This window comes from Gallinula chloropus, assembly GCF_964237585.1.
Source record: "Gallinula chloropus genome assembly, chromosome: 12".
Taxonomy (NCBI): domain Eukaryota; kingdom Metazoa; phylum Chordata; class Aves; order Gruiformes; family Rallidae; genus Gallinula; species Gallinula chloropus.
In genome coordinates this window covers 13,124,952-13,146,097 of record NC_140097.1, presented here as the reverse complement: position 1 = coordinate 13,146,097, position 21,146 = coordinate 13,124,952, and the positions used below count along the sequence as shown (strand labels likewise).

Sequence of the window (21,146 nt, the reverse complement as noted above, 5' to 3'; positions counted from 1 at the left end):
CACCGCAAAATTTAGCAAGAGAAGTGCAACACATTGCCAAATTGATCATAAATAAATTAGCTGTTTTCATTAATCAACTAGAAAAAAAAACCCACCCTAGTATAGTAACAGGTTTGCACTCATCTTAACTACGTTACTTACTCTAACAAAACTGTTAGAGATCTAATAGTGATAGACAGAAGCAGCAACAAGGAAAAACAAACAGTTTACATAGTGCAGTAAATGCAAGATGCTGCAGCAAGGCATCAAAATACCCTTCCCAGGAGAAATCCACATGGTTGCTGTCTCCTTGGTCTTTGATGTAAAGCCACATAGAAACCCCCAGTGCCAAATGACCCAAACACAGCTAGTTCTCTTCCCCAAACCTCTACATATGCCATTTCCTGTAGTTCCTGCAAAGTTGCTGCTTCCTTCGCCTGCTGTCTCCTTTTTATCAGCACATTCGCTGCCCAGAGCCTTGATTTCACAGCCCAGACAGTTGTAATCCAGAAGCTCTTACTAAGCCAGGACCCAAAGAAAAGTTTAAGTTTTGTTCTCTCTGAAGTAAATTTTGAGCACAGATGAAATCCAACTTATCCAGAGTAATTCATTCTTCACACTTGTTTAAACACGGTCACTCACCGAGGACAGACTGGCAGCCTTCTCTGTGGGTTGTAGAGTCCACTGCACTGCAAGGAAGTGTGCTGAGACAAGTCCACATCACATGTCAGTGGAGATGGACTGCACCCTTCAGCTCTGGGATGGAAAGATCAAACTGCTAGATAGGTTCTCTTCCTTGCCGGGTACACTGATTTTTATCAACAGGGAAAGCCAATTAAAGTTGATAAAGACACATTCTCTGCTGATTTTTCCTTACTGCCCACTGCTCAGTGCTGGTATAATGGATAATGTTCTGCCTGTGGGTGTATTTTCTAAGATCTGTCAGTTCTGACAGCATTTTGGCACCTGGATAACTCAAGATTTATACCAAGGGTCCAGGAATGCACCATTTCTCAGTAGCTGATGGGTACATTTTTCAGCAGGGCTCCCCTAATTAAAGGGCTAGAAAAAGATGGGATCAGATTGATAGGTTTTGCAGGCAGATGTTTTGTGCTTAGTTTGATGAATTATAAATCACCTCTTGCAACTTTTGGAACATGTGAGAAGGAGCATGCAAGAGAAACCACGGCAATGTGTCCGAAATATTACAATGTAATTACTTATTTTGAAATTCCACCTCCGACCCTATGGCAAGAACATTAAAGACATACTCAAGAGAAGTGATGCTCATTGGAGAGAAAAAAATAAAATATATACACATAAAAAGAAAACTGATACTATGTAGTGAGATGCTGCTACTCTGGAGGTACTCCTGCGTGGAATGTTTTGCCCCAGCCAGGACACAAAAGGTGCAGCCTTCCTCCTTTGAGCATCACACTCAGCTGGGAGCACCATGCTGGTACCGAGTGCTTCACTCGGTTGTGATAGCAGCAAGACGCTTTGCCTCGTCCTCTGCTGTCACAGCCTTGTCTTGGGGCTAGAGAAATCGCTCTCATATTTAACGCTGTGACCTCAATACCTGTTAAACTGTATGAAGACAATGTATTCTGTGCTGGCACCACTGTCTCTGTCAGAACCCCTTCCCTGTATGCAGTGAAATACAACCCAAGAGAGGCCACTGGCGAGATCCTTCAGAATAACTACAGCATGTCCTGGTCTGAATGGGAGCTGCAAGTATTGAGCTCGTCTTGGGGGGTGAGAGGAGAAAGACAACACCCCAAACCAGGATGTGAGAGCCCCCAAAGTCAAAGTTCACCAGGTTCCTTGGTACTGGCTAGGTGTTCAGACCAATGGAGCCCGAGAGCTGTAGAGAAGTAAGTCACAGAATAACTACCCAAGTTGGTGAGAAGTGTCTGTTGGCAATTTAAAACATGAAACCAGAGAAAAGCAATGCAGAGCAACCAGGATGTAAAAAGCACTTCCAGGCACTGAGAGGTTAAAACAATTATTCGAACAGCTGGGAAAATTAAAATGGTAAAATAATAGCTACCCTTCAGAATTGTACAGATGCAAAGAGACTCTTCAATGAATAACTGATAAAGGGGAAAAAACATTTTAAAAGAGAAACTGTTTCACGCATGAAGGTCACACAAGTAACAGCTCCTCTTAAGAACCTGGATTTTCAGACTTGGCGAGAGATGAAACAGGGGGGTTAACACAGCCGCCTCTTACCTCCAGGGACCCAGGGTCAAATCCCAAATACTTTAAGTTACACATGAAAGTGACTTCAGGCATATCCTTCCCACTGCGTTTTTGGAAGACGTTCCCCACCGCAGCAAACCCAAGGTCACGCAGGATCATACCAGAAGTCTTGTAGCATTTCTTTTGCTTTCCCAATTCTCCCAGCGCTGGGAGCAGCCTCGGTGGCTGCAGCAACTGGTACAACCACTCAGGAGGAGTGCAGGAGGAAGAACAACGCCTGTCCGGACTGCAGCGTGCAAGCCATGGTGCACACCATGCTGCTCATGGACAGACATATCCAGGGGACTCAAAGCTTGAACAGAGCTGTCTCCAGAGCAGGGACAGGCTGAAGGGACACAGCTGGAAGGTCTACCTGCTACTTCAAGAAGGCTCCAGCTACCCTTCTTGTAGGCAATGAATCTTCTATTTTAAAACAAGAAATCAAAAATCTTCAGAAAGTACAGAAAAAAACAACTGAGTATGTAGCACTGCAGAGAAGAAACCAGCTGCACAGTGCCAGCTCTTGTTTCCATTCCTCACCCACTTGAAACACACAACCTCTTCCACATAAATACCAAGTAAACTGTTACAAGGACAGCAACTGAATACACCTCATCAGAGTCCAAAAACACGGATCCTTTGGCAAAAGAGGCAGAACCAGAACAGAAGGACAAATCCATCCAGCCCAACAGTCAATTCTTCTGCCATTCACACATATTGTTTCACCCATCTCCAACTGGAAAGTCTAAACTACTTCTTGTTTTAAGTCAAAGAAAGAAGTTAAACAGTGTAAACAGAGATCCTCCCAGAAGAGGACTTCTCCTCCCATCAAAAGAACTCATTACTCCAGCATTATTAGAGCATTTCTGAGAACTAACACGTAGTCCATGATACTAAAAGGAAATATGGAGAGGATGAGCCTGCAGGCTCCCCCCCAACTTCTTGCTTCAATCACCTTGAACATCCCCAGCTATATAAATTAGGTTTGACCCCTTCACGGATCAGAAACATCCTGGCAAGAACCACTGGACCAGTAAAAGCCTGATGCCTTTATCTTTTGTGCCCTTTGGGTGACTACATCGCTGCGCTGCCTGAACTGGTGCCAGCAGCTGGACTTGCACAGCAAAACCATTTAGGAAAGTCACCAGCTGGGTACATAACCTGCCATAGCAGAGCTGCTACTCATACTGGGAATCCTGCAAATCCATCTCTGGTACCCTGTCATGGCACTCTTTGTAATAAGAATGTGGAACTGGGGTATCCCAGCCTGTTCCCTCATGATGATCAGTCGTCAGTCTTTTACTTGCCCAAGGCAAACAGCATCCTGCAAGGTTGGTGTGTAGCTACGTGACGTACTTTGGGATGCTTCAAGGTTAAAAAAAGAAATGTATAAACCTGACAGGATGAGAAAGGAGCTGAAGCAGAAAAAGAAGGTGTGAGGCTTACACGAGCCTCCTTCCATGGAGTCTCTGAGTCTTACCTATGTTTCCTGGAGTCAATCTCCCCTGTGCCAAGCAGCTTTCATGTTCAATGAAGAGCACAGGGGGATGCAGAGAATTATTCTACGTCTTTATGAGCTTCCAGTATTCAGAATCCGAAGATTTCTTTGCTCCTCTGATCAGCCATGTTCAGATGCATATTTAAAAATAAGACAGACACTGAACTCTGTCTTGCCCCTGAGGGAATTGCAGCCTCCTCTTTCCAAACCGCCAGTTCAGCGCTGCAGGGAATAGGCAGCCTGGTGTCAGCTCCAATACAGATTTTAAAATGAAAGGAAGGCAAACAAAGGGGACAGGAGAGAGGAGAGGAAGGAGAGGGTGCAGCGACACTGGAAGGAAGCAGGTGAAAAAATGAAGACAGGGGAGAAAGGAAAAAACTGAGTCCAGATTTTAAAAACAGGTGAGTAAATAAAGAGACAGGAGGAGGAGGAGGTAGCAAAAATAGCGTATGTCTAGCTTGCTTGTACATACTACAAGAAAGATCCTACAGCTGGCCACAACTGCTCAAGTTAGGTGGTGAGGAGGATATCGCTCCCATATTGTGGTATCACGGAGCCACACGCTGTTTAGAATCTATGTGAAATACCCACAGCTTGAGTTGCAATCACAGAACGTCACAGAAGACCCTAGAACAATCTATCCTCGCATAGAGTTCAAATATTTGCTACATGCTGTCCTGGAAGTCATGGAGGACTCCAACCACCCCAGCACCAGCATGGCAATCCTAATGAACTTGAATTCAGCACACCACAAAGCAAAGCAAGAATATCCTGGAGAAAAGAAGTTGATGGTGCTGTACAGTACTTGGTTCTGGTGCCAGGGAGACAAAATGGGGATTCCTCAATGCTGCATGTTAGATCCTGCCCACAGGGCTGGCAAATTTCTGGTGATTTTAAGCTTAAGACAAGGGTTCCAAGTAGTTAGCCTGAAGGAAACCATTTTGAAAGTCTTGTTGGTCTATTAAGGGGGAGGGAGAGAGAGAGAGAGAGAGAAAGAGACAGAGAGATAATGAAGTGCATATTTAGGAGTAAACCTGCAAATAAGAAATGCAAAGTCAGAAGTCAGAGGACAGGTTCCTACAGCTTACAAAACAATTCCAGGAGCTCATCAAAACTCCAATGGCACTGGAGAAATTTGTGCCAAGGTCAAGAAACACTTCCAACTGTTGATTCTAATGCAATTATGAGGAAGAATACGAGCTTACCTGAGGTGGCACATACAGAATGGTGCGAACTTACCATCCTGTTGTCAGGATGGACCGGGTACCACGGTCAAGTAGACATCAAAACTGATGAAGCAGAGGAAAGTAACAAGAAAGGGCAAAGCAAGAACAAAGATGGAGCAAGAACCAAGGATCTCAAGAAAGAACAGAGGCACAGCTACAGCCTAGAGGCTTATGGAACAGTTCTGAGCCTCAGAAGAAATTCCCTCACATACCTGACTGGTGGGTCCAAACATCAGGCAGATCCAAACATGCAAGGGAGATTAATTGCAGACAGCTACAGATTAACACACCATCCTTATGGCCTTTTATCCGCATGACAGTGTACTAGACTACTGTGCTTTGGAAGAGTCTTCTCAGGGGAAGATGCTTACTTCAACCTTCAAGCACCACAACACTCCTACAGCTTTATGTTGTCCCTTAAGAAAAGCTTTTCATAGCAGCAATGAAAGCTTTCTGCACTGAACAGCTGGAACCAAAGTTAAAGCACAACCTGGCAGTTTTCTTGGCAGAATAGAGATGCCATTGAATCCAAGAGTCACAGGCAAAAAGCCATATTAACAAAGGTTTGAGACAGTGGTTCAAGATATTAAGAGAGTCAGAACTGCAATTTGCAGGATTTACAAGAAGAATACTGTGAACATTATCCTCCTGCTGCAGCCAGCATCCAGAGATTATCGCCCTTACTTCTCTCCTTTAAATATTTTTTCCATAACACCTATCAAAGCCACCATCTTCCCAGCAGGAGAAGCCAGGACTTGCTGTCAGGTCTCCCCAGATGCTCTGATTAGCTAATGCTCTTTTCCACGTGGCAACTCTCAGATCCCACAACTTAGTGAAGCAAGGTTTTGGATCTGAGATTCACGTTTCCATAAGGAGATTCATTATTATAGCAGATCCGGTTCCAGACACAGCCACTGTGAACTATGTGACAGGATATGAATCCTCTTCCATATATTCCTGCTGTGTGATCTCACTCTTCATTTCTTCACATCCCCCTTTTCTCTACAGCATTGCAACACTTCATTGATTCAACACAATCAACAAGAGAGCATGAAGGCAGAGGCAGACTCCTGGCTTGGAACAGCTGGTTTTCTTGATGGCATCACGTCCCAAAGAGCAGCAAGGAATCACAAGAAAAGAGACTGCTTATTCTCAACAGCAAACAACTCCACACCGGAGAAGAAAGCACAACCCTGCTGACTGCAAGAAAAAGGCAGCAGTGGGATTTTGAATGTATTTCATACTCCTTGATGGATAATGCCTGAAGATTTTGTGGGAAAGTGGAGCACAGAGGATACCATGCTTCAAAGCCTATCACTGTACTCTCAGGGCCCATGAACACTTGATAAATATGATTCCCTGCCATACTGCCCAGTGCCCACGTGCAGACCTGCTGACATGACCAACCCCTTGACGGCCACGCTCCACAACTACCATACCCACTGCTATCAAGCTTTGGAATAAGCTCCTGTCAGTCATGCCAAAGTGGGCTTAATGACAAATGGACAAGGATGACCAGTGGGGACTGAAAAAGATGGTCAGAAGTCACTGACCCTGTGACCAATCTCTGAACAAGGACCGCCAGGCATCACAGATACCCACATCACAGCCAACAACCACACCAAGTACCCACTCATAAGCTGACAAATTTCAGCATCTTCCACTCATCTGTCATACTAGTCCTTGGACTCCTCATAGGCACACAACATTGCAAAGGTTCCTCCTTCCCCATCTCAGCTGCTGTCCTGCCTCAAGGCAGAGCCACAACAAGTTGCTGAGGAACTGACAACTGCTGCCTGCCAACTGGAAGGAGAAGGTGCTGGGACCAGCAGGGCTCAGCAGTTGCTCTGATCCTGAGTTTAAATTTCCCATGTATGAAACATTTGATCAAACAACACGAAAAGGGGTGCAGGGAGCAAGAGCACAAGCGACCTTAAATCTAACAGCTCTGCTCTTTCAGGCTGCTCACACCTAATGCCGTATCTTTTATGTCATCTTAAAATAAGAGAACAGGCATTAAAGGACCAGGCTATTAACTTCTGAAAGCTGGGCCCTCTTCGTAGCCCTCTCTTGCAACACGGGACTTGCTTCCATTTCTCAAAAGCAAAGAAGGGGATCAATACTCAGACAGAGAAGGCACATCCCAAAGGACAATCCCTAAAAATAAGGCTGCTCTCTTTCCTCAGTCGCTGCAGTGCCACCCTTGTTGAGTCTCTCCAGTGAGGCCAATTACAGCACCAAGCACAAGTCAGACGCGCGGCCGAACTCAAACCAGAGTCCTCAGTGGAAATAAGCAGTTCTGTGAGCAGCAGAGCTGAACTCCCTTGGATTCCTCCAGACTCATGTCTCAAAGTTAAGCTCCTCTGTGACCAAACTGATGTCTAATAAAGGGTGAGTCAATACCATTCCCTCCTGCACAAGCACCGCTGGGTCCCTTCCCTCCACCTAATTGCCTGCTTTCACTAGATATACAGGAACTTATTACTTCAGAGCCTTTGTGCCTTCTGAGGAACACCACCACAACTCGCCAGCAGGTTCGGAGCCGGCAGAGAGCGGGACAGAAACCAGGCTCACAGACACACAGCATGGTTACAGGAGTCCCATTTCCTTGATGGGGTAAAACTCCAGACACAGCCACGGGGGAGACACACATTGGGGGGAAGTGCTGGCACATCAACCCCAAACAGTGTTACCTGCTACACCTGAGCAGGCTGCCCTGCTCGCCAGGGGCTGCTCAGTATATGGCAGAGCTCCTGACCTTCCAACATCTGTTCAGTTTTTATACAAAAGCAAGTCAGGGCCCTGTAAGGCAGTACAACATCTTTGTTGACATTTCAGTCCCTGGGAGAGAAGCTCTCCTTTGGCTTTGTGTCAGCCACCTTTGGCTATGTCAGAAAACAGCGCGTAGCTTGTTCTTTCAAGCAAAGCCGTTTGCCTGTGCAAAGGTTCCCAGCAAACAGACAGGAGGGTGGCAGCTGGAGGAAGGAGACCTGGGATCACTGCACACAATCTCACCTTTTATTATTTATCCACATTTACCGAACACAGCCTGGCTCTAATCCATCAGTGCAAGAAACCTGCTAATACACCTACATGATTAGAGAGACTTCCCTGCATTTTACCGGGCTCTATTACAGCAAATGTCAAGGCTCAGCAGAACAAGGCGGCACCGAGCGCTGGGATCTCTCTTGCTCACCTCCCAACAGCATGCATTTGATTCTGCATTAAAGAAGGAACATGAGAGCGTTCTGTTGTCTCAATTTTGTGCCATAGCTTTGTTTGTGCGTAACCCCACCAGCAGCACACGCCAGAACAAAGTATGTCTTTCACATTTAATGGCTTCCAAAACGCTTTTTGTTCTCAAAGTTGGCACCCTGTGTGCCTCAGATGTTTGGTAAAGCCTAGAAAGAGGGGAATTCATTAGAACATTGCACCCTATCTCTCCCCAGCAATGAACTTGCTCCTGCTCCAGATTGGTCAATCTGGAGTCTGTACAGATGCCTCAAGGTTGGCTCTTGCAGAATATTGTTATATAAAACTTTTGGTCCCTGGCACAGCACAAGCTCTCCACAAAATTCTCTCTAGTGCACTCCAGCCCTATCACAGTGCCTTCACCGTGTCAGCTCAAGGTACACACAGCTGGAAAGAATCCCATTTGGACCACAGCATCCAACACATTTTTCAATGGCTGTCTACTTCTACAAGACTTGAGAAGATTTCCCAAGCCTTAGGATACTCCTGAACACACTTAAGCTTGGTACTAAAAGATTAAATACAACCATGATGTGCCACAGGAAGCTAAACAGCACTGCCAATGTCCTAGGGCCCTGAAATATTACAGAGTGTGTTAAATGATGATAATCCCAAGTAGGCCACCTTCAGCACTACTGAAGACAAAAGCTCTCAACTGCTCCTGCTGACAAGGCCTGAGGGCACCTCTCATGTTCAAAGCTCAGTGACTGGCGTACACCTGAATCCACGAGAAGACGATCCATGACAAGACGTGTCAGAGAGCCTGGAGGGTGATCAGAAGCACCCACCTAATTTACCAACATGCTGTATTTAGCTGCCTCAGAAGCAGTATACACATCCTCCCTTCTTCTGCCCATTAAAAGGAACAGCAGAAGTGCTCAAACACAGAATTAAGACGGCATTGAGATGGGACAAACAGTAATTCAGTCTCCTTTCCAATTCCTTTGGAAAGATCAACAAGTCTCCATATGATATCTATAACCAGAAATTCTTCTGTCAAAGAACTTCTTTCATAACTTTATCAAGTACATAACTGCTACAGAGTACATCACTCACCCTGCTGCCTCACCCAGAAGGTACAAACCTCAATTCTTCGATATTTACAATTTTTCTGATTTGTTTTTAATCTCATGCCAATACACTCCCCTAAATGACAAGTTTCTTCCTGAAGTTTATACCACAAAGATGTGTTTACTTATACTTTTCTTCTGAACCTCTCCCTGATCCTGAAGCACACAGATAATCACTTCGCCAACTCTAGTTTCAACCCTTGATCCAAAGGCTTACAGACCTATCAGGGAAGAGACTCTCACAGCAGAGTGTCATTTAAAGAGCAACAGTGCAGGGAGCCAGCGCTGCTTGGCCAGTCCCCTAGCAGACAGCCATCAGAGCCCACAAGTCACTTCATCCAGGATCACTTAGCTAAGAGATCAATACATAGAAAAACCTCAAGACCAGCAAGAAGATGCTGCTAATATAACATCTAAAGAAGAGAGAGGGCTGTCCTAGACACAAACTTAATAGCTCAAGTAGCTGGGTCAGGGTACTGCACAGTACTAGAGAGGAGAATAAACAGAACAACTGCAAGTGGTAAGTAGGAAGCATCCTTCAGAAAGCAAGATTAATGTATAAGTTTTACAGCAGTCTGGGATGAATGAAAAGGGGAAAATCGTTGCAGCTGCTACCATCTCACAAAATTTTAAGCTTGCTTTTTGTTCAGTTATCTGATTTCCTGAGGATATATATTGTGAATGAAGCTTCAAGCAGGCAGAGAGGAGATCTGGAGATCCAGGAGTCTGTAGAAGAACAAGTGACTGTGATGGGAAAGCACCACCTTGGACCTGGCAGCAGGACACTGCCACCCACCCAAGGCTCGCATGACCTGGGAAAGTGGGGGCTCCCTTTGGTTTTTAAGGCAGCATCCACAGCATGTAAATCACCCAAACACTTGAAATCACCTTCACCAGAAAACTTAAAAAGAGGAATCCAGGGAAAGAACATTCTCCATCTCCAGGATCAAGGCACACACTCAGCAGAGAGGAAGCTGGAAGGATCCCTGTGCACAGTTCAACCTGGCCAGGGCTTACAAAAATAAATACATCTCACACTAAATTATCCCCAGCACTAAATTATTTGTGAGAATGGAACTGGGTACCTGCAAAGACACAAAACCACTGCAGATGTAGCGGCGACTGTTCAGAGCTCCCAGCCCTCCAATAAAAGATCAGTGCAATAATGCTTTACTAATGGATTGAACCAAGTAACCCTTAGCTTCCCGTTACACAGCTCAGTGCAGGAACTCAAAAGATGATCTGGGCATAAAAAAAACCCCTGTCCTTGTGGGCAGCAAACGTGGACTGATAAACTGAGTGGGAGAGAATGCAGAGGCAGATGGGTGGAGGTAATCAGAAATGACAGAAAGATAAGCAGGCGGAGGGCAAGCACAGGGAGCCTGAAGGACAGAGGCAGAACTGAGATTTTTCCAGCACACAGATATTTGAAATGTTAAATCAACAGCTTTCCAATAGCATTATTTTTAAAATCATTCCCCCTAATATATGCAGAGAACCAGCTGCTTGCAAAACGACCTTTAAACCCTACCTACCATACCTTATTAGACTAATTCTGAGCTGGAAGTTGGCTGATCCCGAAATCCATTTATACAGGACAAACAGGCATTCAGCAGGGACAATGAGCGAACACATTGTCAAAATAATTTTGCCTGCATTTCTGGATGCACACTCAGGCTTAACAGGGTAGAGCAGCAGGCTCCTCCAAATTCAGAAAGACGATAAACGAGACATTGCAGCAGCATCCTAACTGAAGGCTTCACTACCTGCTTCCCTCACATCACAAAGGTAACAGACTCTAATTGTAACCAGCATTGGCTTTCTGGACAGCTTCTGCCAATGCAGAGGTCTTAGAGGCTTTCACCAACTCTTAAAGGCCCTCAAGCAAGGACTCTAGCCAAAAAAAAAGGTGTTATAACCAAAAGAAAGTTTCTTGCCAACAGATGAAAGCATCAGCAGCAGAGTTAGCTCTAGCAGTATATTCAGATCACTGCAACACGTTGGCTTCAACATGTCCTGTTCCTATATTTGTAGCACTGATATCAGAAAGGCTAAACTGGCTTGAGAAGGTCTAGCTAGGACTGACAGCTTTACATCATTTTGGTGAGAAGGTCTAGCTAGGACTGACAGCTTTACATCATTTTGGAAGCACCACAAGCCTACCAGGAAGTATCTGCAGACAAGGAGGCTTGCTGGACAGGCAGGCAGTGTCACAGGGGAGTGAAAAGCACAAACAATTAATGCAGGCATGATGGAGAAAGAAACTTCCTTGCAAAGTTTCAATTTTGTAACAGATGAATGCTCCACAGTCTTGAACAGAGAGGCTCTGTGGAGAGAACAAACGCTAGCAAGCAGCATAAGGGCAATGTCCCCCAAGCCTTCTCCCCCAACATGCCATAGCTCTGACAAGAAAAGGACTGGCTTCCTACTAATAGGACAGCTCGTCCATCATTGATTAACTTCCCAAGTTCTCTTTGGCACTGCAAAGCAGGGTTAGTTAGAGCAGTGGTTGCAACTCTACCGCTGGCTTGGGAGCAACGCCACCAGAACAACCTCCGCACATGCTACCTACACAGACACATTCAGCTGATTGGTGAAGGCTTTAAATCCTATTAGTCCTCCAGGTATTCAGCCCCAAGACCTGCTAACAAAACCAGCTGATGGATGGTGTGTGGAAACTGCAAACTGCACGTAGCAGGAAACCATCCTGTGCAGGCTACGACCAACAAGGAGAGTAACAAATCCTTGGTTTCCCCAGTTTGTCATGAAGACTTTGGCACCACTGATATAATTTCCCAAGTTATAGCCAAGTTGTCAGGGAACGGATCTAACATTAGTGTGGAAGTTATGGAAGTCAGGGCTATTTTGGAACTTCTTGGGGAGTCTGAAGGCATTTGACCACTGACCTTGTGCTTCTAACCAGCAGTTGCTATCGACAGCAATTTTTGTGGATCTGTTTCAATCTAACTTCAGCAGCAAAACACATAGTTTGAAAATTGGAAATCAACTTCTTTCTGTCCAAGACTGCTTGGTCATCAGTCTCCTGGAATTAATCTGAGTAAGAATTTCCACTTCCAACTTGCCAACACAATGCTACAAATCTTTTGTGAAAAAAGATCTGGCACTAAAACAGCATGATGTATCACAACACACTCTCACCCTCAAGCAACTATTTCCCATTCTAGGCAAGTCCAACTGAACACAGGTTATGGTTCTTGGGAAGACGCTGCCTAACACACCAGACAGAGCACAGAATCAGGGAAACCTGTTAGACAGATCCATGTAAGTCCAATGCTTCAAACCATGAGAGAAAGAATTTTTAAAAAGAAACAGAAGAATTATCTGAGAAGCACATTCCTTCCCCGATAGCCCTCGGCCCTACTTGTTTGGAATTTTGATACCCAACTTTAAATGAGCTTTTTCAGATTCACCCACTCAATGGCCACATCACAGAAGTCAGCTATGACGTTTCATTCCTGACTGACTCAGAGTATTTTTATTATAGGGAAAAACAACCAGACTGCTTTAAAACAAGTCCAGGCAAGCCAAGTTTTAAAACAAAAAGAGCAGTAGTAGAGACCTCATTTTAGATGTTAGAAAATACCAAATAGTTCAACCTCAGGGCTTCATGAAGTGCTGAGACACAGAGCAAACAAAGAAATTACACCTCCAGTTTTGTAAATACTGGGTACAGGCAGCAGCCATTTCCATTTTAAGTAGGCCAGCATTTTACTCTGGAACGTGCCCCATATATTAAGACGGTGGTTTATGCCCTTCAAGGCAGCTCTATATTTCTACTTTATCCCCTGATGAGTTCTTGAGGTTATGAAGTGTTGTGTACGGACCCGAGATGCTCCAGAACCAAGAACTGCTGCCTCAAAAATCAAAACAGCAACTGTTTCCATCTTTTATAATTAGAAGCAAACTATGGATCCTTTTCACCTTTGCAAATAACAGGTCAGGGTATGCTGGGGTACAGCTAATCCACTGCTGCTCTCCTCCGTGTTTACGACTAAACAAACAGCAGCTGCCTGCAGCTTGCGGCCTCTCCACTGACTCCCTTGGGGGGGCCATTTATTGAGTCATAAACTCCTTCGATAGCGTTATCACCACAGCATTTGCACAAGTAAAGGTTGGAAGAGAGAAAGATTAAAAAATAAAAAGAGAGAATTGACTTTACAGAGAAGGCAAGAAAAACCCTTTACAGATACTTTTGCTTTGAGCGAGGACCACCCGACCAAAGGCAGGGCAGGCATACACCTGGCTGAGAGCGGCTGGGTACATCATCCCCCAGAAATGAACCGCAGAGATTTATCCAAAACTACAGAGCTGATTTTTCAGAAAGCTCAAACAACTCTAAAGCTTTCCAAGTCAGATATACTGCACTTCAAGTAGCATGCCATCTGATGTATTTACACCTCCTTGGTGAGACTGCAACAGCTACGGTCTACCTCTGCAGAATTCCAGGGAAGGAGAAATCCTGGCATTGGTCAAGTACAGATATGGACCTTGCTGTACCTGGCCAAAACTTACTTTCCCCAGCCACACACACTGACGGCTGCTCTCTACCCCAAAACATACACAACCAGCTGGAGCACCTCTGCTGTGAAGACAGGCTAAGAGAGTTGTGCTTGTTCAGCCTGGAGAAGGGAAGGCTCTGGAGGGAACCTAATTATGGCATATCAATGCTTAAAGGGGTCCAACAGCAAAGGGGGAGAGGGACTGTTCACTAGGGCCTGCAGTGACAGGACAAGGGGCAATGGCTTCAAGGTGAAAGATGTCAGGTTTAGATTAGACTTTACAAATTCTTTACTGTGAGGGTGGTGATACACTGGCACGAGTTGTCCAGAGAGGCTGTGGAAGCCCCATCCCTGGGAATGTTTAAGGACAGATTGGATGGGGCTTTGGGTGACCTGGGCTAGTGAGGGTGTCCCTGCCCATGGCAGGAGGGTTGGAACAAGAAGATCTTTGATGTCTCTTCCAATTCAAACCATTCTATGATTCTATAAAGCATGTTGCAATCCATCAGAATGGAAACAACTCTTTGACAAGAGCCTAATGATCCAGAATGATCAAAGATTCCTGCAGTGCAGCCTGTGGCATCCAACGCATCCTGAAGCTGTTTCTCTTAAACAGAGAGATTCAGGTTGCAGAAACAACAGCTCCCAGCAGGCCACGTTTCAGCAGGATCCAAAATGCTTGAGTGAAACTGCTCCATCAGGATGGGATGCTGCACGGCTACCTGCAGCATCCTCTCAGTAATTCAGGTCACTGCCCACAGATCATAGACAAACTTCCAGCAGAGTTGCAATGCTCTGCTGTGTGCACCAAACAGGAGCTGGACTTTCACAGGGATCACCTGGAAAACCAGGTGCTGTAAATTGACCACGTTCCTTTTTATTATATTCAAGGGCACAAGAGAAGGCAGTCGACAAGGTTAAGTTAAAAGGCTACCTCTGCTGGAATCCAGACAATCAGTGTTTTGCAAGGGCTTGTTTGCATAGCAAAGTGACTCACATAACGAGCCTGAATTTTCCCTGCACTTCCATTACTAACCCAGAACGTTCGTATACAGAGAAGCTGCTGTACCATAAACTCACCGACCAGTTTATTGCATTGTAATTTCCTTATGTAGACAAGCCCTAAAGCCTTGGCAGAAGTAGGTTTACCTTTGTCTGCTATGAATAGCAGAGCCGTGAGAACCCCGACGCAGAATAGGGAGAAAAAAAGCGCAGAATTACGAATGGCTCCCAGCTCGATGTATACAGCTCCTACTGACAAGGGAATACATGTGTCTGAGTATGCAGCTCTTTATAGCTTGGTTTGGCCAGGAGCTAGAGCGCAAAAATTTCACCTTGGTCCGTCTGTGAAAGACAGGCACCTAGAGACAGAAAGAAAACACCCAGAAAGGAAGGGATACACGCTCTCCACTAACAGACATTTTTCTGTGCACAGTTGCAAGAAGCAGGTTCTGTTTGAAACCCCAAATCACATTAATATATGGTCACCAGAGGCTGTGTTTTTCAAGCGGCAGCTGGTCGGAGATTCCCTGGTATAGCCACTAATTACGTAACAAATTAACCAGTGGAGGTTCGATGGAAATTCAGATTTGCATCCTGGTGTGAACAGGATGTAAGGGAGGCAGAACGGGTCACAAATGCCATGAAAAACTTGCATGTGAGCGTGTGTTTGCAGGGGGGAGCAACTCAGTAAGAGAACTCAGACTTATAAAAAATTAAAAAATAAAATAAAGTTTGTTTTTCCCCTTCCATCTGGACTCAAAGTAAGAGACTACGCAGATTTCCACTGCCCACTCTCCTTTTCCTTCCACACCCTCTTCTCATTGGCACGAGATAAAACCTTGGGGAAACAGCGGCAGCAATTTTCAATTCTCATTATCTAACAGCAACAGTAGCTCTTGGTGAAACTTGCGGTCAATAAACTACAGGCAATTTTAAAAGACACAATGGGAACTGCCCCTCCCACAGCTGTCCCATTATCCCAGCTTTTATTAGATTTAAAGCCAGCGATTTTTATGCTGTGGCTCAAGTTCTGCAGAGCCATGAAAACAGACCACCAGAAAAGATAAAACACTCCTAAATTAAACGGGAGACACGACATAACACACTCTGAAGTCAGAGAGCTTCCACACAAGCACAGCACAGGACGCAGCAAGCAACCCCGAGCCTTGGTACAAGCGGCAAAGTTCACGAGCAGGTTTGGCAAGGCAAGCTGGAAGCATACTTTCAGGCCAGAGGATCATCAGGGCAGGAGCCTGCTCTTCCAACTCTTTGAACTCCCACTACAGGAGGTAACTTTGGAGTTCATGGTCAGGATGGGCATCCCAAGCAGCAGAGAAATATGTGTGTGTGGATGGCAACTCAGCCGACCTGTCTCTGATGGCTGTTTTAGGATTGGACATGCCACGCTCTAGTGGGGCTTTTTTCCCTCCCTTGACTACAGAAGAAGCCCTGATGGCCAGAAAAGTTACAAAACAGGTCATATCAGATAGATCCCCACCATGCACTACAATAACCTGTTCCAGTAAAAGGACCTGTACAGGAAATGAATAGAAAATAAATTTCAAAGCTCATTAAATGATTACCTGATATATTTGGCCATGGGGCAGAACTAACTGAGGGTGCATCTCAGCTCCTGTCTCAGATGTGCACAGCAATAAGCCACGGGAAATGGGTGCCCAAAGGAACAGTCTCAAACCAACACAGTAAGGGGGAAGATGTAAAGAATTATTCTCATCCATTGTAAGCTGTAATTTTCAGTTCAGAAATCTAGAGCTTGCTTTCTCTGAGTCTGATGTATACCATACCCTGGAGACATTTTTACCAGCCATCAAAAGGAACTTGCAGAGAACCAGATGCTTCATTAAAGAATATTCACCAAGCCTTATAAATTCTTCAGTAAAAATCAGAACAACAAATCACTAGTGTGCAAGTGAGCAGAAGTCACACATCCAGCTTTGATTACAACAATCTCCTGTACTGGGAAACAAATTGTATTTAAAAAAACCCCAACCCAACACTGAAGAAAGCAAAGAGAGTCTGGCCTCTCTTTCCTACATTCCTCCAACCTGAATTTCTTGAATGAGGAATGCGTGAGACAGAAAGCCATTTGGTAGAAGATGCTAATTTAAACTTAAAGAAAAATAACAGCTTAAAAGGGGAAGGAAGGAGGGAGTTTTAGTCCTTCACCAAAAAATACAACAGCTTGTGATCACTACATATATCTCAGGAATCAGAAGACTCAGTACGAGCAGTGAGGTAAATCATCAGGGCTTTGGCTGTCCTGGGACAAAACAAACTACAGAAGATTTACTGCCTTACTCAAGTTTTACTTCAATTTGTACTTGCAGAACCCTCTAACGTCTCTATGTAGCTGTAAGGTTTAGTTACCTATTCCTTAGTCTCCCTCGACCCATCTTAAAACAGAGCAAGGAGATTTTCTGCCACATTGTTATCATCCACAGCAAATTAATGCCCTATGCACTGCTCCTTCCAGAAAGTTTCTGTAGCAGTGGGAAGAAAAAAAATAATCCTGAAGTTCATTGAACACTTGGGAACCAACACGACCCCCCAGTTTTTGGATGATAAAGAAAACCTACCAAAAAAAACCCCACACACCACAAATAACTCCCCAAAATCCTAGTTAATAGGATCTCTCACTGCCCTCTGCTGTTTCCCATCCTTTAGCTTCCAATTTTACTCCTTAATAACGCCGGGCTGGGGCTCAGGGCTGGCAGCATCCCAGCCCCTTTCTCCGGCGGGTTGGAGCCGCAGCTTGCAAATATGCTGAAGTTTAATGCAATCTGTCTTCTCTGGTAATCACATTCCGCCCGCACCGCATGCAATAAAGATGTATTGGTAAATGCATTTGCTAAAGATATACTCCACTGAAAAAGCTACAAGCCTGATTTACAGGAGGCAAGGAGGAAGCATCAGGTACCGGAGGCTGGCAATAGATGCACCGATGCTCTGTGCACAGGAACAGAGGGCATGGGCTGCGCAGCGGCAGCGCAGGCTCTGCTTTACTTTAAAGCTGAGAAAGGAAAAGAAACCGCACATTTTGGGAGCTGGGGACTTAAAAGATATCAGAGAAAAGCCCTTTCCCTGGCAGCTTTAACCTTGCTGATTTGCAGACATACAAAGACCTTCTTTGTAAACAGGAAGGAAAAAAATTCCACTAGGACTAGCAACAACATTTGGTCTAATATATCCTGACAATTTTCCCATCTCCTTCTGTCGGGCTTCTTCTGGGAGCCGGCTGGCAGCTTGTTTCATGTTATACTTAAATCAGGCACACAGCTTCCCTCACAATGCTAATGCGACAGAGAAAGACTGCTCCTATGAAACCTCCACTTCTCGCCCCCCCTTTGCATTAGCAATCCCACGAGAGGAGTCTCAGTTTTCTATTCCCGGAAGGCTCCACCCTTTTCCCCAAATTCACCTTACCACAGTCTCAGCACCTTGGGGAGAATTTTCTCCCCTTCCCAAAAAAAAGAAAGCCAGCCCTTGAGGGACACTTCACCTGAATTAATACATGGTGAACCACATCCTTTACACTCCAGACATCCCAAACAGCAGCTTATGTCTTAGCACTCGCTTCTCCTAAGACTGTAAAGTATCCTAACTCTAACGTCCAAACACTTCTTTTTTCCTTTCTCATTCACTTGTTTCAGTAGCCAGAAATCCATCCAAGCAGCCCCTGTCCTAAGGCATCAACAGAACCTACTTGGGCTCACATCTCTGAATGAAGATCTGTAAGGCTTGCTGGCTGCCCGGCACAAGACAAACAGCTTTAGAAGCGTGCAGTTTTCTTCAGAGGCAGCAGCTTTCCCAGTAAAGAAGCTTTTCTCATGCACAGTGAAAGGAAGCAAGACCTCCAATTGCAAAGTCTTGTAACGAGAAGGTGTTTAGACCCCAATCAAAATGTCGACATTGGCAAAACGGATTTGCCTACTGATCACAGAACACAGCATCCAAAGAAGCAAAACTTGAGAAAACTATTGTGACTGAAACCTCAGAGCATCAGTACTACTGTTTGGTGGCAGCTCCGTATAACAGGACCCACCTGACTGCACTGAAGCTGGGGCAGACCACAGTGTGATTGGGAAATGTGGAATGAATGTGGGAAAATGGATCCCAAAGAAAGCTTGTTTCCTATGAACACTACAATTCCACTAACAGACACCACAGCTCTCAGAAACATTTCCCAGAAGAAAACAGCATGCAGAACCAAAGAGCAAAGCCAGTAAGTACAACGGGAAAGCTTTTGTTACCTTCTGAGCCGCACTAACACAGCGCTGATACTCCTAGCCAGCTCCGAGCATTTGAGCACTTCACGTTTGTTTTCCTGGTAGCACTTGAGAATTTCAGACTGCAGGCTCGCACAGACGGGATCCGTGTTCCTCTTCCTGCAGGGAAAACAAGCACAGGAAGATGTGTGAAAGAGGAGTTTTCACCCCACTTACTACCACTTTACCAGTGACACACATACTAATCTTGTGTTGAAGTTATCTAGTCCTCATAGAGAAAAATGGTGGGAGCAGCAATCACCAAACTGGGTCAAATGGCCAACCGGTGTCTTTCAGCTGAAAAGTCCAGAGCACTCAGCAGAAAGAAGGACCATGATCTTTCTAGGTTGGTGTGGAAGGCTGTTTTACCCTTAGATAAAACATCCTCTCTCCTTGCAGTCAGGAGAGAGATACACACCACAAAAAAATGATCAATTCCACTAGGTCAATGATTTCCCCAACACACATTGGAAATCTTTGGCAGAACTCAGGAACCCTGGCTGGGCCTGCGCTAGATCTGTAACAGTCTGACGAGGAACTGAACGGACTTGTTGAATAGCCCGGCTCAATCTATTGAATTCTCGTCTATTTAAACACTTCAGAAAAAATCCAACATGGTTGGAAGCACTGCAATTCTCCTAGTGACTAGAGAAAAAGGAATAATAGCAAGACAGATATCTGTTTCTTTGTATTTCTGCAGCAATTAGCACTCATACCCCGTAAGTGGCATTGACAGCTACCCAAGAACAATTAGGGATGATGTTCTTATACTCTAATGTGCATGTGTACATATGGCACATCATCAGCAACAGTACCAATAAAAGGAGAAGGTCGTTGTAAAACAATACCAGCAACAATGGCACAAGCACAGTACCACCAGTGTCATCAGCTGCACAGACAGGCAGACACAAATTGCAGGAATTTGCAGCACAATTGCCATGGTATGTTTTACCAGACAACAAGAGAACATATGTTTAGGTGTAGCAGTCCTCAGATGGCACCTCCTAAGCCATAAATCCACTTAATTCCTTGCGTTTTCTACCCCAATATACTTAGGGAGATGTGTGCCCAAATATCAAGCACACCTCCTCCTTCCAACGTACTCCACGCTACAGGCAGGTGTTAAGGCCATGCTATGATGGGTTCATTTCCACAGGAACAGGCACTCACTCAGCAGCAGGGCTTCAATAACCGGGGAGGAACAGAACACAACCCATTCCTGGGCACGTCTCATTCTCCCAGGTGGAACAGATTCTTAAGAAACATGAAATCTTACATGAAGATCTTCTAAAAGCTTTTGGAGAGCTCAGAGATGAGTTTCCAATCATGCTCATTTTCGTAAGGTGCTTAGGGAGGGAAGTGCAAGGGCCAAAAAGAGAAAAAAAAACACACTGTCCTTTTCCTGGAAGTGTTTGAGGCCAGGGTGGACAAAGCTTTGGGCAACCTCACCTAGTGAAGGTGTCCAGGCCCATGGCAGCAGGGTTGGAACTAGATGATCTTTGAGTTCCAACCTAAAGCATTCTATGACTGCCCATCAGCAACCTGTCTGCTCCCTCACAATAGTCTGGTGGAGACATACTTCAAGAGATACTTCTTCAGTCCTACTGCCAACATACACATACAGACTAAGAATTGATCAGTAGCAGTACGACAGCCACAGCCTAAACCACTGATGTTTGGATCAGAAACTACTACAGATACCTCTTTTTCTACCTCTTCACTGATCTTACAGCTTTTAGCAGAAACTTATTTCATGCACAGTCCCTAGAGTCTAGTGTGCATTTCTAATTTCTATGTTCTACAGCAAATCACCTTTAAAGCCTCTAAAAATCCATATTCTAAAAAATCTTCAAATTTTGGAATAGAACAGAACCCAGGGAGAGCTTCAGAAACTCATAATGTTGGCATTTTGCTTTGTCACTAACTTTAATATCACTCTAATCAAATCAGCGAGACGGTGGAAACGATACCAAACAATACCAGGTCAGGAAATACCACCAAATCCCTCAATTCATTGAAAAAGTTAAGACTTTTAAAATTAGGTTTTTTAAACTCAGCCATGTTAAACTGAA

General features: G+C 44.9%; 1 protein-coding gene across 1 annotated transcript in view; it reads right to left on the bottom strand.

Moving 5' to 3' along the window:
- CHCHD6 (coiled-coil-helix-coiled-coil-helix domain containing 6) overlaps positions 1–21,146 on the bottom strand; it is a 109,483-nt gene that overhangs the window by 17,897 nt on the left and 70,440 nt on the right. Inside the window, exon 6 of the mRNA XM_084269662.1 lies at positions 19,060–19,194. Coding sequence (XP_084125788.1) covers positions 19,060–19,194 — 135 coding nt within the window. The remainder of the gene's footprint in view (positions 1–19,059; positions 19,195–21,146) is intronic.